We start from the raw sequence: 19,275 nt of genomic DNA, 5'->3' as shown, positions 1-19,275 counted from the left end.
ACTGATCCGTAGACACAGTCCTGGGGTATGTTGCAAGAATAGTCTGCAGCAGCCCTGGGAACTCTGATGCAAGGTCTATATCTCCACTGGGGTGTCCGACGTTTCCTTTCCTGATCTTGAATCCCAGTGGTGGTTTGGACGTGTTCACAGCTTGGAAGCACAATCCCTTTGCTTGCCACCAATGTAGACACAATAATGGATAGATCTGCAGCAGAACTGTATAAAATAGATGGGGTGTATAGAATCGGGAGACTTCATCAAGAAGGTAGAAAAGGAAACTCGAGATGTTATTGTTCAACTCCATCATTACCATGATAAAGAAGTGATCTGGAAGAGGATGAAAGGAAGAGCAGTTATAAAATATGGGGAAATAAACATATAGATTTTTGCGGATCTCGCTGCTGAGACATTGTTAAGAAAGAGATCTTTGAAACCATTAGTAGAACAAATGAGGAAGCAGAACGTTTGATACAGCTGGGGGTTCCCAGCATGTTTAATCGGTTAGAGAAATGGGCTCTCTGCCAGATAAAAGTTTCCTGAAGAATTGAGAGACTTCTGTGAGAGACTTGAGTTGCAATATATAGATATTCCTGGTTGGGGTGTGGTGGAGGAAGAAAGGTGTAATATAGAAAGTGATAGGTGGCAGGGGGTCCGGGAGGGAATTTGAAAGGGGAGGGGACTGGGTGGGGAGGGGGGGGGAGGAGGATAGGAGGGTGTTGAGGGGGGTTCCCTCTTTTTTTTTTTTTTCCTCTTTATCTCCCCCTTCTCTCCTCTTTCTCTCCTCCTTTTTCTCCTCCTTTCCCACTGATGTTGTTGTCCGTCTTTTTTCCCTCTCCTCTAAAGATTTTTTTTTTCTCCCTGAGTATTCCTTCATTCGGTTAAGCTGGCGGGACGTTGGAGGAGAACAACTGGGTTGAGGTGGAATGCTCAGAGCTTCACCCTAAAGTGGAATCAAGGGTGGGACTTGGACCACAAATGATTCATAGGCAAATTAGTGGCCTAAAAAGGGAGGGGGTGGATGGGAGGAGGGTATGGGGAGGGGGTAAGTAGTTTAAGACTCTGCAAAATAGTAAAAGATGCATCTGTCTGGAGAAACCCTACAAATCGAAGGGGAAGATATTGAGAAGAGATGAGAAGGAGAAGAATGGAAGAGATTAATTTTGTGACTTATAATGTTAAAGGATTAAATAGCCCTGGGAAGAAATTTAGGATTTTTAAAGAAATTCAGCATAGATTTTCTTCAGTGGTTTTTCTACAGGAGACACATTTAGAACGAGAAGCAAATGTGAAACTAAATTCCAGATATTACCCAATATGGTTCTACGCAGATACCCCAATTAAACGAGCCAAGGGAGTGGCAATAGGTTTTGCTGAAAATATCAGGTTCAATTTGGAAGACAGATTGGTAGATCCGGAAGGGAGATTTCTGTTTCTGAAGGGGAAATTACAGGAAATGGATTGCAGATTAGCAAATATCTATTGCCTGAATAAAAAACCGGAGGGGTTCCTAAAAAATACTCTGAGGAAATTATTGGATTTCAAGAAAGGTATCTTAATTGTGGCGGGAGATTTTAATCTCCTGCATGGATCCTCAGATAGATATGACGTCACATGTTTATCCTTGCATGTTTTGTGAATAATTAGCGCACTTTTTATTTGTACACTATTTTACCTTTTTTGGTTAGAGGTGCTGCTTATTATTTGATTTATTTTGCATTTTCTGTGGCGCTTCTTATATCTGCTACATGACGTCACATGTGCAGAGAGATGGTAGTAGGTCTCTGAAATCTTTAAAAAAAATGTTATATCAATGTCAACTTGTAGATATATGGAGAATTAAGCACATGAAGGACAAAGACTATACATTTTATTCTCATGCACATGAGATGTACTCAAGATTGGATTACATATTGTTAGACCATCAACTTACTCAGTCTCTGGCTAAAGTAAAAATAGAAGAGATATCAATATTGGATCATGCTCCTGTCACAATGCAATTATTATGGGGAAATGAGCAGAATAGGGGAATATCATGGAGGTTAAACACGACACTTCTCCAGGATCAAGAGACGAACCAAAATATTAAAAAAGAAATAGAGCAATTTTTTGAGGAAAATGATTCTGAGGAGGTGTTTGTAGCAACGGTGTGGGAGGCTCATAAAGCCTATATTAGAGGAATCCTGATAGCGATTGGAGCAAAAAAGAAGAGGGAAAGGAGAGAAAAAATAAATACGCTTCTTAAGGAACTCTGTGAGTTAGAGAAGACACATAAACATAGAGTAACAAAAGAGATTATGCAGAGGGTAATAAACAAAAGAGAATTAAATACTTTTCTGGAAGAAGATAAGAGAAGAGTGTTTAATAAAATGATATGTGAGAGATATAGATGGGGAGATAGGCCAGGAAAATATTTGATGAAGGCCCAGAGGAAAAAAAATCAAGGAATTATATAGATAAAATAAGAGACAACAAAGGTGAATTAGTGTATTCAACTAAAGATATAGCTAAAGTGTTTAAAGAATACTATAATAAGCTATATATTATTATTCCCCATAGTTCTATAAGTAAAGATGTAGGAAAAATAGAAAAAAGACAGACATATTTAAAAAAGCGGGACTACCGAAATTAAGCGAGGAACAATTAAAATTCCTGGAATCAGCAATAACACAGGAAGAAATACATTTAGCATTAAACATTACTACATCTGGGAAAAGTCCTGGACCTGACGGGTACACAGTGAGATATTATAAAAAATATAAGGAACTATTAGTACACAAATTGAGGATATATATGAATGCATTGGGAGGAGAGATGGAAATGAGGAGGGAATCTCTACAATCCCATGTAGTTTTCATACATAAGGAAGGTAAAGATGATACTCACTGTTCAAGTTATAGACCGATTTCCTTGTTAAATACAGATACTAAACTATATGCAAAAGTGCTGGCAAACAGGTTGAAAGACCTAATGCAGGAAAGGATACATATAGACCAAGTATGTTTTGTCCCAGGAAGAGAGGGTAGAGATAATGGATTGAGATCTCTGTTTCTCATACAAAAAAGTAGAAAAGAGAAAAACCCTGTAGTGGTACTCTCGATAGATGCTGAAAAGGCATTTGATAGAGTAGGCTGGGGTTATATGTTGGATACACTGGAAGTATTGGGGATGGGACCCAGAATGAGAGAATGGATAAGGAAATTATATAGTAAACCCTCTGCAGCAGTCATGGTGAATGGGGAATTAACAGAGTATTTTGAGATGCAAATTGGAACAAGACAGGGATGTCCTTTGTCTCCACTGTTATATGTTTTATCTTTGGAATCTCTATTGGCTACAATAAGGAATAACATAGATATAAAAGGCATTAGGATAGGAAGATATAGAGCATAAGGTGGCAGCTTATGCAGATGATATGTTGTTCTATGTGGGAAACCCAAGGATAACATTGCCAAATTTAATAAAATCATTGAAGGAATATAGGGAGATGTCAAATTTAAAAATTAATCCAACTAAAACAAGGATTTTAAAAATAAATCTTCTAAACAGAGAGAAAAATATGTTACAGGAGGAATTTCCTTTTGTATGGAGAGAAAAAAAATTAAAATATTTAGTTATAAAATTAACTGTATCTTCCAAGAACTTATATAGATCAAATTATATCTCATTATTAAATGAGATCAAGGATGAATTAAGAAAACTGGGTGGGGGAACTCTGTCATGAATAGGCCGTATAAACCTGATAAAAATGGTAATTGTCCCAAAAATTTTATATAAATTCCAAATGATACCAATTAAACTACCAGAAGTAGCCGAAGGGCTTGGTATGGATGGGAGGGGGGACCCCACAACATTTTTTTAGAACATTTTTTTTTAATTGCCTGCCTTTATTTTAAGATTCAGCTGTCAAAGTATATATTATCTAGACCTTCGAAATGTGTAAAACTATTACAGAAATAATTATAAAGGATAAGAAACAAAAACAGAATCAATAGAACTAAGGAAATCAAATTATAATACATAAAGATATGCCTAGCCACAAATAGTGCTGTTTGTTAAACACATTAGACGCGATCGAGTGCCAATTGTCAGAGGACTCCACACTGAGATTTACTATTAAACAGTGTCTACAAAGAAAGTGCCCATGGCAGACGGCTAAAATGTGTTCCACACATGCGCATTTATATCCGTGCATAGACTCTGGAAAAGCATCTAGTTCTTGACTGTCATGAATTCTTTTAAAAACTATTTTTTACAAATTTAAATTTTTTTTTGAAATTTAAGATATTGTTTAAAGTGAAGTCCCGATATTTGTGAAAGCAAATTTCAATGTGAACATGTCTCTGCAGTGATTTTTCGTTGTGTTAGATGTGCTTCTTAGCAAGTCTGCTTTCTTAGACTTCTTAAATTCCTGGATTGTGCCTGGTTAGTAAATTCGATTTCACGTCTACTTGTTGACGCTTTCTTTAGTAAATGTCTTTGCCGTCTAAAAGTAGACGGTCGCTATTGAAAAGTAGATGTTAGCCCATGGAAATGCGCCCAGGCACATTAGTAAATCAGGGCCTAGGAGTCTAGGAGAGCCCTAAATATATAGGTGATGCTTGTTTAGAAGGCAAATGTCTTAGAATTTCTCAATGCCCCTCCCACTGGCTAGTGTGGTACAAGCTAGTATTGGAGCGTAAAGTCCTGTGTTAGAGCTCTCAAATACATTAGTAATCCAGTGGTAAACAAGTGAAAATTCCCAAACATTCCTTTAAGAGGAGGGTAATGTTCTACCTCTGAGTGGCTGAAAGAGTCTCCAAAGATACTGTCAGAACACAGCCCTACATACTGGTATGCAGCTGAAGCTACATACAGTATGATACACTGGGCTGGGCTCCTTAAAGTGGTTGTAAGGGCTTAAGGAGTGCCCCCAGGGAACTCGAGTAGAGAAGGATCCGGGCTGCTCTGTGCAAAACCACTGCACACAGTAGGTAAGTATAGACTTTTATTATTAATAATTTAAGCCTTTAGAATCACTTTAAATCCTGCCCAACAGAACTGAGCACAAACAGCAGCAGGGCATTTTTTTTCTCTTCTCCCAGGGTGAGTGGCAGCAGGGAGGAAGAGGAAGTGCAGGCAAGAAGCAGGTCCCACCCGTAGCCATCAGCCAGGAGGATTTTGATCGGCTGTTGCTCATTCTTAGCCGTACGTCCTGCCTGAAACAGCAGGAGAGACAATGTGACTGGCTACAGAATGGAAATAGAAGGGAAAGGAAGGGAGCTGCATAAGACTGCTGGGAGCTGCAGGGATTTGTGGGGGATGTAGTCCCCACCAGGAGTCTTTATACTACAAGAGACATGGTGGGACCACAAGTCCCAGTAGGAAGGTGTGCTAGAGAGAGGGGGGGAAAAAGGAAGAAGCCTAGGATTGGGTAGTCACACATAGTGAGTGAGGAAAGACACATGGTTGACTGCTGAGTTGGAGACACTGCTTATGTCCAGAGCATACTGTGATAATGGAGTGGGACTGTGCTGCAACACTCGCTCAGAGGCCACTGCCATCAGAGGGACCCAGTGAGCTGGAGGAGAGCGGATCCACTTTAGGCGATGATTGCTACAGAGTCCAGCATTGCCATTGCCAATATAACCGCAGATTTTGTGGAAAGCAGCCCTTGAGTGTCCAGGGATCCAGACACCAGTGAAAACGGAGAAGGCTTTACACTGGACTGCACAGTGGGGAGAGGCTGTGGCTCATTACCCTCCTCTTAAAGGAATGTTTGGGAATTTTCACTTGTTTACCTTGATACAAATATAAGGCTACCTCTGAGTGGCTGAAAGAGTCTCCAAAGATACTGTCAGAACACAGCCCTACATACTGGTATGCAGCTGAAGCTACATACAGTATGATACACTGGGCTGGGCTCCTTAAAGTGGTTGTAAGGGCTTAAGGAGGTATAGATCATGACAGCATTTGTCCAGTGCTTCAGGAGCACTGTTCTCAATTTTGTTCTGGAAGCAGGTAGGAAGTCTCCTGAGATACTGCTGGATTACAACATTGCATGCTGTTTGTAGCTGATGCTACATAATGTATGATACTGCGCTCACATACTGTATGATACTGTGCTCACAATCACCACACCGCTTAGTAAAGGATATAGTTTATTTGGGACAGCTTGACCCAAAGGAACCATTTAAAGTGGTTCTAAAGGAGGCTCAAACCTTTTTTTGCGTTAAAATAATAAACACATCATACTTGCCTGATCTGTGCAAGGTTTTACACAGAGCAGTCCTGATCCTCCCCTTGTTGGGCCCCCATGCCCACACTTCTAGCCCCTCTCCCTTGTTGAGTGCCCCCAGAACAAGCAGCTTGCTCTGGGGCACTCGGCAAGGGGGAGAGGCCAGAAACTCCGGCGGGGACCAGAGAAGGGGAGGATCAGGGCTGCCCTGTGTAAAACCATTGCACAGAGCAGGTAAGTGTTTATTAATGTAGGAAGAGGATCAGTGCTGCATTCATGTGTGCTCACTCCTAAGTGTGCTCTGTGTATCTATGGAAAACACACAGTGTTCCTCAATCCCGCCCCCACTGCCTCCTCACTGGCTTTGATTGACAGCAGCAGGAGCCAATAAGGAGAGAGAGAGACCCAGGAGCGCTGCTGCTCTTGCGCACATCCCTGTACCAAAATCGGGCTTCGGTAAGTATTAAGGGGGAATGTGGGGGGAGCTACACATGAAAGTTTTTACCTTCATGCATAGAATGAAAAACCTTCAGCCTTTGAAACCACTTTAAAGTGACATAAAACCTGGAGTTAGAATTTAAACTTTTGGGGTCTCCAAACTTTTAAAACAAAGGGCCAGTGTAGTGTCCTTCGAGCAATTCTAAAGGTACATTTTGTTCTTTTGTAAAATAACAAACATGTCTATACTTACCTACTGTGTACAGGGGTTTTACACAGAGCAGCCTGAATCCTCCTCTTTTCAGGTCCCTCGCAGGCTCTCCTGGCTCCTCCTGTCTGTCGGATGCCCCCACAGCAAGCAGCTTGCTATGGGAGCAGCACCCGCTGTTCCATGTGTCCATTCACACATGGAGCCACGGCTTGGCCCCACTCCTCTCTCCCCATTGGCTGACTGGCTGTGATTGACAGCAGTGGGAGCCAATGGCTCTAGCTTGCTGTCTCAGCCAATGAGGAGGCAGAGACCTGGGACAGCCGAGGCTGTCATTCACATTGCTGAATCGCGATGAAGGGGCTGGGGGCACTGCTGCACACAGAAGATTTTATACCTTCATGCATAGAATGCATGAAGGTAAACAACCTTCAGCCTTTACAACCACTTTCAGGCTTTAGGGGGGCTGGAATGTGGCCAGTGGAGGTAGAAATTTTCCTGGAGTCAGTGAGAGTAAACAGTGCCCCATCTTTGATATTAGGTAGTGCCCAATTTTTGGTGTCAGTGGGAGAGATAGTGTCTCATATCTGTGGGAGGAATACTGCCCCAAGGGCTGGAAAAAGGCAAGCAAAAAGCCACATCCAGTTCCCGATCACAGTTTGGAGACCTCTGGTCTATACTATGCAAAAAAGGTTAAAAACGCTGTGTCTGCTTGAAATGACTGAATAAATGTACTGGCATTTTAACCAGTGGGTTCTAATCATCTACATAGATGCTGTGGCCAGTGCTATACCTATCTATCTGGTGGAAATGATGCAGAAAAAAAATTCTAATTACACCAGGGGTATCTTGTTCTTCTAAAAGTTCTAATTCCTCAGTCTCAAAGGTACTGGATGGGAGTTAGGATTGGTTCAGGGCATATTGATTAAAGTGTTACTAAACCCACAACAGTAAAATCCGTCTGTATTTGCAGTAAAGCATGCTTGTTGTACTCACTGTGGAACCTAATGGGTTAATCCTCTGCATTGTGTAAAAAGGCTGTTTGATTCTGTTTTCTCTGCCCCTCTTCTTGTTCAAATGTCCACATCTTATCTCCTGATAAGACAGAATAAACCTGTAACCACAAACACATGCTCAGTTTGGTGTGTATTGCTAGAAGTTTTATCTTTTCTTGGGAGAGTGCATGTGATCAGCACAGGGCCAATCAGTACTGTCCAGACAGAGGTCAGGGGTTTTGCATCCTCCTATAGCAGAAAGAAAACTCCTCCTACAAGCTTTAACCAGTGTTCTGCTGAAGTCACAAGATTGCTCTAACTGCTGATGAAAAAAGGTATTTAGCAGTGTATATTTTCTAAAATAATTGCACTTTCATGTTCTGTGTGGAAGGCCACATATAGTGAATGCAGGGTCCTGTGTTTAATAACACTTTAAGTCGAGTCAGAGGAAACACTGGCTCCTCATTTACCACGTAGATTGTTCCTGAACACATTACACAGTGTTATAACGAGGGATATATATGTGTGAGGTGCAAGGGTCGCAGTGTGAACATCTAATTTTCTCATAATTGGTAGTAATTGTAAATTAAATTTAGGGGTTTACTTAGGATTTGTTGTAAAATATTTTTAAGAATTGCTTTAAAATTTTAGGTTTACTAAGGTTTGCTTTGGTTGGAAGACTAAATGATTTGTATTACTATAGACAATTTTATTATTTTGATATTAACATGATGTACGCATGCTGTGCAGTGTCCTGGAAGTCAGTCCCAGATGGCAAAAGATTTTTTCAAGTTCAATCCATCCAAAGCAAGAAGCAAAACATATGTCAATGTGAGAGAGATCTCCCAAAGATTCATGCTTCCACCTGGTGACTACATGATTATTCCTACAACATTTGAGCCACATCAAGAGGCAGATTTTTGTCTTAGGATATTTTCAGAGAAGAAATCCATTATTAAGTAAGTTTATTGTATAATCATTTTTATTGTAGTAATACTCAAGCTTTACAAAGTAACGTACCAAAAATAGAACTTAAATTGGATGACTATTTAAATCAATCCATGGGATTTTTAAATGTAAAACTATTTTGATTATCAAAAAATACTTAAGCTAAATGTTTAGGTTACACAATGCCAGTAAATGAAACCAATATTATATGAATACTAGTTTTATTATTGGACCCCTGTCAGTTAATACACCATTTCACCCATAAAATTGCAATTACAAATGTTTAGGTATTCTCATGTTTATTTATTTTGTTTGTATTGGTATGACACAAAAAAGTGGAGAAACAAAAAGCCAAATCTGACACATTCCATATAAAACTCCAAAAATGGACTACACAAAATTATTTGCACCTTTTCAAAATTGCAAGAAATAATTGCATTCTAAGTTTGTGATGCTCCTCTAATTTGTAATTAACCCCTTAGCACCATGCATTCGCAAATATGCCGCCCCACTGGACTGGGTTTTTTTTTCGTGGGGCACATATTTGCGTACTCTTTGTGCTAGGAGCATGCCGCACAGCACCAAGAGCCCCGGGTCCATAGTAACGATCGGGACCCGGAACTTCTGATTCCAGGTCACATGATCGCTCTGATTGGCTATCACAGTGATCAGTTAGCTCTCATGATTTTTTCTCTATGAGAGGAGGAGGGATATACATTGTATCTCTCTCCTTGAAGAGAGGAAAACAACAACTGTGTGCAAAATAATAATAATAATAATAATAATAAATAAATAAAAATAATAACTAGATCAAGGTTTGATCTAGGTCAGTGCCAGGGTTAGTGTTTGGGTATGGGTCAATGGTCAAGAGCAAAGGTCAGGGTCAGTATTTTATTTATTTTTTTCCATGATTTCTTTTTTGTTTTTACATTTTTAAATAGTGTTAGTGTCTTTTTTTTTAGGAGGTAGGATGAGAAAAAAAAAAGCAAAATGTGCACTGTTGTTTCTGCGCTGCACTATGGGAACAAACAACTAACATACACATATGTGCTATTGCTGCGATCATCAGGAGAAGGAGAATTTATTTTGGGTTGTTTTTGGTGGTAGATAACCTACCACCAAAAACAGTAGTAGCAAGAAATATATAGCTAAATTAAAAAAAATAATGATTTATTTTTACTATTTTGGGCCAGTTTTCCTTTGATAATAATAATGGGGGAAAAAAATCAGAAGATATCCATAACCATTCACCACCAAATGAAAACCCAAATTGTCCTGGAAGGTAAAATCCACCTGGATGCACAAAGTAGTTGTGATGATATGTAGGGTTTTACTGACGCATGTCAAAGCTGCAAAATTGTGCTTAGGCATTAACATTTGTTTTACCCTTAGGTGTGAAGGGGTTAAACTAACCTGTATCAATTACCAGGGATGCTATGGTAGGAGACCCAGAACCCACTGCTGACACAGCAACATAAAAAAGCCAGATTGGAGTTTGCCAAAACATACCTGAGGAACCCAAAATCCTTTTGGGAGAATATGCTGTGGACAGAAGAAACAAAAGTACAGCTTTTTGTAAAGCTCATCATTCTACTGTTTTCAGAAAAAGAAATGAGGCATTTAAAAAATACAGTTCCTACAGTCAAACATGGTGGAGGTTCACTGATGTTTTGGGCTTGCTTTGTTGCCTCAGGCACCAGATGAACTGTGCATGACATGATGAAATCTGAAGACTACCAAAGATTTCTGGGGAGTAATGTAGGACCCAGTGTCAGAAAGTTGGGTCTCTGTCAGAGGTCATGGGTCTTACAGCAGGACAATGACCCAAAGCACATGTCAAAAAGCACCCAGAAATGGTTTCAGACAAAGCTCTTGAAAGTACTGAACTGGCCAGCAATGAGTCCAGATCTCAGTCCCATTGAGCACCTGTGGAGAGATCTGAAAACAGCAGTTGGGAAAACAAACCCTTCTAATCTGAGAGACCTGGAGCAGTTGGTGAAAGAAGAGTGGTCCAGAATTCCAGTAGACAGGTGTAAGAAACTTATTGATGGTGAGAGGAGCAATTGATTTCTTTTATTTTTCCAAAAGGGTGTGCTACCAAATATTAAATTAAAGGTGCTGATAGTTTTTTCCAGTCCATTTTTGTAGTTTTGTGTTGAATGTGTCAGATTTGGCTTTTGTTTCCCCACTTTTTTGTGTCATACCAATACAAACAAAAGAAATAAACATGAGAATGCTTAAACATTTGTAATTGCAACAGTTTTATGAGCGAAGTGGTGCATTATCTGACAGAAATGCAGAGGTGCTAATATCTTTGGCCATGACTGTATCCTTTATTCTAAAATAAAAAATTAGACTAATTCTTATGCCCTCCTTTTCTTACTGTGGAATCTAGTGAGAGTGTATCTGCCTTACTTTGATAGGATACAGTGCCTGATACTTTTACCAGTACTAGTGCCACATCATGCTCCACTAAGGTATGAACATTAGAATACTATATATCTGTTGGAAGAAAAATGCACTTTTTGTTTATCCGAATACAAGTGTTCTTCTTCCAGTCTATATTTCAGTGTTCAATTAATAGACACATTTTTGACATTCTTAAAAAATATTTACGGGCACATTTGGGGCCTGATCTGTTTTACTGCAACCATATGCATAAAATTTGGAATCTTTTAAATCCACATTTACTTCCCTTCATTTAACATCACTTTACAGTTTGGTAAACCCGGCTGTTATTCTTATTGTACCCTGTGTTCAAAAAGTTTTGTTATGTAATTGTATTTGTTAATCTTGCTTGTATTAGTGACAACAAAAGCGGCAATATATAAAACTTCAGTTTAGGCTGGCTTGCTAAATTTTCATGAAAGTTTAAGGACCGGTGCACACTTGAATACACATGTTCTCATATTCAGATTTGGTGCCTGCAAATGCCCTGTGTCTGATCTGCATTTTGGGTGCCATTAACAATAAATGAAAATTGCAAGGGCAACAAGTTCACCTGCAGTGTGAGAAACATTGTGCCACATTTTGATGTGAACCAACAACAAAAAAAAAGGGCATACATTTTTTATTTAGACTTCCCTTCTCTGTCAGCTTTGTGTATTTTTGACTGACTGTTAAAAAAAAAAAAAAGATTCAGAAGCATTCACTTAAAGGGGCACTGAACTGGGGAAGGTGTGCCTAAAAAAGACAGGCAGAGAGCAAAGGACTAGTTATCAATTATTTCTGTGGTACAAGGATATAGCTGATTTTTCCCCTTCACATGCCTTGTTCTCAACATGCCTTGGCTTTTTTTAGATCAGGCCCCTGTTATTGAATTTGATGTATGTATCATTTACAATGAATTTTCCTGGCCTTACTTCACGGCAGCACACAACGGGTTAACTCCCCTTCTGGAACCCAAAGGACCACCTCTTCCTAGCTAAATAAAAGACAGCCCCTCCCCAACTGAAGTGTTCTTTTTTGGTCATGCTCCAGGCCACCTGTTGATTGAAGTTGGTAAGTACTTTGGTTGCTGCAAGTATAGCCCCCCTGCCATACTTTCCCCTCCAGGTTCAGCGTTGTGCGGTGTTGGAGGACACAGAATGTTGGATGTAAACCTTCCTGGGACTGGGTGCCCTGTGTGCCAGGGAGCAGACAATGTTGCTTAACCACCTCCCGCCCGCCATATAGTAATATGACGGACGCAAGGTGGTTCTCTCATTCTGGGAGGACATCATATGATGTCCTCCCATTGTAACCGCGCATGCGTGGCTCCCGGAGTGTGCAGTACGGCGATCGGCGGTGCGCTGTGTCCCTCGGACACAGCGGATCACCGATCCATGGAAAGAGCCGAAGATGTTGGCTCGGTCATGTGATCAGCTGTGTCTAATCACAGCTGATCACATGTAAACAGGGAAATGCCGGTTATCGGCATTTCTCTCCCTACGAGCTGTGACGCTGAGGAGAGCCGGTAATCGGCATTCCTCGGAGGTGATATCTATACAGATCATCAGAGCACTGATGATCAGTGTGCCCTGATGATCTGTGTATCCCCAGCAGCGCCACCTGTCAGTGTCCATCAGTGCCAGCTCTCAGTGCTCATCTATGCCACCTACCAGTGTCCATCAGTGCCACATTTCAGTGCCCATTAGTGCCACATCAATGCCACATATCAGTGCGCATCTGAGCTGCCTTTCAGTGTCACCCATCAGTGCCAGTCAGTGTCACCTATCAATGCCAGTCAGTGCCACCTATCAGTGCTGCCAATCAGTTCCGCCTATCAGTGCCAGTCAGTGCCGCATATCAGTGCCAGTCAGTGCCTCCTATCAGTGTGCTTCAATGCCGCCTCTCAGTGCCCCCAGTGCTGCATATCAGTGCCGTCTAACAGTGCTAGTCAGTGCTGCCTATCAGTGCCAGTCAGTGCCGCCTATCAGTGCCACCTATCAGTGCCATATATGAGTGCTGCCTTTCAGTGCCCATCAGTGATGCCTGTCAATGCCCCCAGTGCTGCATATCAGTGCCACCTAACAGTGCCAGTCAGTGCTGCCTATCAGTTCCAGTCAGTGCCGCCTATCAGTGCCACCTATCAGTGCCATATATGAGTGTTGCCTTTCAGTGCCCATCAGTGATGCCTGTCAATGCCCATCAGTGCCACCCACCAGTGCCTCCTCATCAGTGCCCATCAGTGCCACCTATCAGTGTCCATCAGTGCAGCCTATCAGTGCCCATCACTGCAGCCTCATTAGCACACATCAGTGAAGGAGAAAAATCACTTTTCAGTGGTTTTTGGTTTGTTTAAGAAAAAATAAAAAACCCAGAGGTGATTAAATACCATCAAAATAAAGCTTTATCTGTCACAAAAAAATGATAAAAATTTCATATGGGTACAGTGTTGCATGACCGTGCAATTGTCATTCAAAGTGCAACAGCGCTGAAAGCAGGAAATTGGCCTGGGCAGGAAGGGGCTATAAGTGCCCTGTAGGCATGTGGTTAACCACTTTCCTACTGGGCATCCCCACCCCCTTCCTGCCCAGGCCAATTTTCTTTTGGTGGTATTTAATTGCCACTGGGTGTTTTATTTTTTTCACTATAAACAAAAAACAGCAAAAAATTTGAAAAAAAAGTTTCTTTGTTCCTATTATAAAATTTTGCAAGCAGGTAATTTTTCTCCTTCACTGATGTGCGTTGATGAGGCTGCACTGATAGGCAGTGTCATGATTGCAGTGTCAGACCTCAGCCCTTCTCACCAAACTCGTGACCGAAAGCACTAGCCAATCTAAAACTGGGCACATGGTACTGACGGCACGTTTTTTCAAATGACAGTATGTACGTGTCAATGTCACTATCTTTTTCCATCACTGGTAACTTGGCTGCGCCCATGGCCTGTGTTCTAGGGATTCGGGATTCTGAACCTGTCCCTGCTGGAGTCTCGCCATCACCAGCTCGTGCCGACGATCAGCTTCCCTCTGCACCTGGCGTTCCGCTCTGTCCGCTGCTGTTTGGCATTCCGCCACCTCTCTGTCAGCCGCTCTCTGCCTGGCAGTCAAGGAACTGCAAGTATGCCATAGGATCCATCTCCATGATGCGTTTCAGGGCTTCCTGCATCTCAGGAGAGTCTTTGCTGGTTACAGGCACTCCGGTGCTGGCCTGTTCAGGCGGTGGTGTGACGATACCATTTGGTGATCCTCCAGTGTCAGTCTCTGTATGCCCATCCTGCGAGGCAGTCTCTGAGCCACTGGGAATGTAGGTAGCAGGAACCCCGTCATGCTCAAGTTCCCCCGAGTTCTGATCTGCTTGGCTATCATGCTCCTGTAGATCCCAAATCAAATCTTCACGGGTTTTGCTACCGACGTCCATTCCCTGTGAGGCACATTCAGCACTCAAATCACTTTTGCTCATTTTCTTGTATTCTGCGTCACCAGGCATTATTGCAAGCAAAGATAGAATAGAAAGTAGAAAGAGGAAGGAGCTGTTGCTATATGTCTCCCTATATATATATATATATATATATATATATATATATATGAAAAATGCGCCGCTTGTTTCGAAGGACTGTTTCCACAAAGGTTACAATCCTTCAGTGCAGAGACAATTTTTTAACACTGCACTGAAGCTCTTAATGCAACTATCCCACCGCTGCCACCAATATGTCACGATCGCGGTGTCAGACCCCAGCCCTTCTCACCAAACCGAAGGACTAGCCGATCTAAAATCGCGATGTCACGTGTGTAACAATGCCACACCCAGCTGCATCCTGCACAACGATTTTCCAGCTAATTGGACCACAATCGATGTACCGGCAGCGTGAGCGATTGTTACTGCGTCAGTGTAATTATGCAATTAACCCTTCACACTGCCACCACCTCCTTTTTGTACAGAGAAAGAGGAAACTCGGCGATATCAGCTATAGCACTATAATGGTTGAGGTAATCGTCTGTATAACACGGTTATACAGAGGGTTAAACAAATACAGTAGCGTTCTCTTTAGAGGCAGGAATTCGTAAATTGCAATAAAGCGCTCTAGAAACAGTTCAACACTTTCAGAAGGAAAGATTTATTACTAAAAGGTCAAACGGGTGCAATAAAAATATTTACAGAAAAGATGTAACTAAGATATATATATATAAATATACAGAGACTAACAGCACAGCAAAGAGATATCAGAGAAAGGTGAAAGGGTTAAGGTACTTGTCAAAGTCCTGGGATAGCAGATCAAAGTTTCAGAGCAAAAGGGCACAGGTCTCCCCAGGTGGTATTGATGTTAAAATGGGGGACAATTTCAACTCAGCTCTCTTAGGCCTGACAGCTTATTTTGTAGTTCCCCAGCAGGGGGTGTCTCTGAAGTCAAGTACCAATACCCCGTTTAGGCGTGTAGGTATGGGCGGATACCTCAACTAGAGCCAAAATCTCCGTAACTCATATTTTGGCCCATAACTTTCCATCTGCACAAGTGACATTCCAGCCGCGGGTAGATTATTATGCAGACACATCTGAGGATTGATTAGATATGAATTATGAAATTTTACACTGAACGGTTCACAAGATCTATTTTTCAGCTTTCCTATGTATTTGAGACAATGCGAGTGACCTACCAAACTGTTTGCCTTCTCGTGGCCAATCTGACGATATGTCCAGTTTTTATGTAAGTCTCTCATATTCCAAGATATGAGACACAGGGAAAACTGGATTTTAACAAGTGTTAGCCGGTCCTGCCTTCCTTGGAATGTCTCGAACTCAGTGGAAAGCTTGCCTTATCTTATACGAGGTGTTACATTTTACAGGTTCTTTGGACAGCTAGGCCCCAGCTCCCTTGGGGACTTTATAGCTCCTAGCCCCCTGCTGGGCCCTGGCCTCCTGTGACACTCCTACACACATACACACTGGCCAAATGTCGCTGGGACTCTCAGAAAGGGAGGGGGAGAATGAGGGGGAAATATGTTTGTCAGGATGGTTAACCCCTTTGCCAAGATGGAGGTTCTTAACAAAATGGAGGACTGCGTCAGTCTCTGGGTATACGCTGTTACAGGCAGCACTGATGGGCACTGATGAGGTGGCACAGATAGGCAGCACTGATGGGCGCTGATAGGAGGCACTGATAGGTGGCACTGATGATGCTACTGCTTCTGTAGTAAGTGGATGAAAGCAAATGGGTCTTAAAGGGACAGTGTTTTTTTGGTGAGAGATTAATGATTTTTGCCATGGCTGGATCTAGGTGGGTGCTGCCCCCTCCCCCCAGAATCTCTGTTGTGTCCCTTCTCAAAGTCCCCTGACCAACCCCTCTCCACCCCAGATGTTCTGCCTGGCCGCTGAGCTCCTTTGCCAACCCAGTACTGCACGCAGCTCCTCCTCCCCACTCTACACAGAGCTGAAATCACATTACTTTACACACAGCCAGTCAGCCATGACCTTCACAGTGTGTAGCTGGCTACTGCAGTTACACTGCCATTCCAACCAGAGAATTTCACAGGTCAGAATGGCAATATAGCAGCTAGATATACCTTGTGAAGATCGTGGCTGTATATACTGTAAAGGAATGTGATTTCAGCTCTGTGTAGTGTGGGGAGGAGGATCTGTGGGCAGTGCTGAGATAGGAAAGGAACTCAGCCAAGCGTCCTGCCAGTGGTGACCCCTGGCCTCTGACTCTGCCAGCACTGACCCCCAGTCCTCAGCTCATTCCTTGCTGACCTTCCATCCTTTGCCAGGCTGACTCCCTGTATTCTGCCCAGCTGCCCCCTGTCCTCTAACCTGCTGCCCCCAGTACACTGCCCTAAAAAAACAATAGCCTCTGTACACTGCACTACAAACTGCTAACAGAGGATAGGATTAACCTCTGCCCTGCTGATCCCCTGTACACTGCCTTCCCATCCTCTGCCCCCTGACCTTTTTTACTGCACCCCCATATCAAACAGGCTAGATCCAGTCCTGATTTTCTTCATTTTTTTTTGTGCAGATATGAGCTGACAACATCTGTCAGTGACACAGAACACTAGGGAAAGGTAGAAGGGAGCAACGTGGGATATGTTTTTAAGAGTGCTCAAGGAAAGCAAAGTGTTGTGTTTTGCATTACTTTAGGGGCAAAAGTCCTAAGCGCAAACACTCCAGAAAACTTAAAGACCCGTCATCTAATGACTAGGACAATCTGCATTCCCACACAGGGTGGCTTTCATGCTCCCAAGCAGCTCACGTGGTAATGGCTAAAATGCGTTTATGTCAGCACAATAGGGAATGCCTTGTCTAGCTGATTGTGCATATTGGACCCGCATGCAGTTTGCAGTGGCAGGGAAATTCATTTGTGTGGATTGCCTCAAGTGACAATGGATAAGGAAAAGGATGAGCAAATTTCAAAGCCTATATTTAGGAGGCTATAGCGGAAATTATGTGGCATATATTCTTGCCACAGGCAAGACAAAAAAAAGTGCATACTTTTGATATCGATCTCATTGGTCCCTTTGGTGCCCAGGCCCAACCACTGCAAGAAAAATGCTGATATTTCCAAATGTGAATAAGGAAGGGTCTTCTTTTCCCATAATGACAGAGTAAAAAGCTCATTGATGAAGAATGGGAGAGACCTGAGAAGGCCAATTTACAGTACAGCTTCTCTAAGCCTTATCCAATGAAGATGGTGGGTACATGTCTAGGCTACGCACTTCCAGAGGTGGATGAGGCCTTCCAGTGTCTGGCATGTCGAGTGTCTTTGCCTTTCAATAACTCTGTTCCCTTTAGGGATCATATGGATTGAAAAGTGGACTTTAGGCTGGTTTACACCTGATGTAGTCCAGTGTGTTTTTATCCTGCATTAAAACTGCATAAACAGTGTTTACCATGGATTTCAATGGCCTAGTTCACATCAGTGCAGTGCGTTCCAGTACAGTCAACTAAAGTAGGACATGTTGCATTTTTTCTGTATGAAATGCATCTGAAACATGGCAAAACGTATTGGAAAAGCACCAGAACACTTAAAAAATGCACATGCAAAAAGACATTCTCAATGGTGGTGACCAGGCCCTGAGACTTGTAGAGAGTCTACACATCGACCAGCAACAGTGTTAACTTTAGTGTTTAAAGCATTAAGAAATGGCCTTTGACTCAAAATTGAACCTGCAGGATTTGGCATGGTTCTGGAGGAGTTGAACCTGACAGCTGTCCTTTGGAAGAGGCTTCAAGTACGAGTGCTGGCACATTCGGTTACAGCCAAGAGAGCTTTGTGGTTGTGCCACTGGAGGGCAGATGGAGCTTACACACAAGCTTTCTGTAACATTCCCCATAATGGGAGGTTGTCATTTTTAAACTGCTGGATGATGCAATTAAACGAGTGACAAGAGGAAAGTCCGGATTGTAGCCACAGTCTAATAAAAGGAAGCTCAAGTCAGTCGAACTTCAGAGGGGTTAGGGGGCCAAATCTTATAGGCCAGGCTGCAAATTTAACATATCACAGTGGCGGCGGCTCAGAATTCTTTTTTATATGAAATCAAATTCACAGCAGGCTGCTAGACATCCACATGTACCGATCAGTGCGGAACACCAGAAACATTAGAGATTTGCAGTGGCCGGATGCCACTTCCAGTTCAGGTATCTGCCATTTTTAGAATCTGCACATCACCAAGAATCTTTTCAAAGATTGAGGTGGCAGTAATTTGTCTTTGGGGAAAAGACTCTACTACCACTTGAACAACATTTTGATTGTCGCATGTTCAAGCCGGGAGCTGGCAAAGCAACACAACCTTGTCCTAGAAGTTTTTTCCAAGTTTGGTTGAGTAGTGTTCCTTCCCAATTAGTGAAGGATCTTGGAATAGTATTTTGTACCCAAATAAGTCAAGTGGTTTTTCAAAACTGCAACATTTCCAAAATTAAATTTTGCATCAAGAGTCATGGAGACAGCATTTATGCCAGTGAAGAATTGCATAGTCCTCGTTGGGACCTTTGTACAATTATACCATTCCAGTGGCACCTTGGGCCAGGTGACACATGGGAGTCATTCAGTTTGCCTT

General features: G+C 42.2%; 1 protein-coding gene across 4 annotated transcripts in view; it reads left to right on the top strand.

Moving 5' to 3' along the window:
- CAPN9 (calpain 9) overlaps window positions 1-19,275 on the top strand; it is an 834,396-nt gene that overhangs the window by 517,053 nt on the left and 298,068 nt on the right. For all 4 annotated transcript variants that reach the window (XM_089654542.1, XM_089654541.1, XM_089654540.1 and 1 more), the window contains exon 11: window positions 8,606-8,814. In XM_089654542.1, coding sequence (XP_089510668.1) covers window positions 8,606-8,814 — 209 coding nt within the window. The remainder of the gene's footprint in view (window positions 1-8,605; window positions 8,815-19,275) is intronic.

The sequence above is a fragment of the Staurois parvus genome, unplaced genomic scaffold (genome assembly GCF_062004578.1).
Source record: "Staurois parvus isolate SC_StPar_1 unplaced genomic scaffold, SC_StPar_1.0 ptg000774l, whole genome shotgun sequence".
NCBI lineage: Eukaryota > Metazoa > Chordata > Amphibia > Anura > Ranidae > Staurois > Staurois parvus.
Note: the sequence above shows the minus strand (reverse complement) of the source record. Positions and strands in the feature narration are given on the sequence as shown.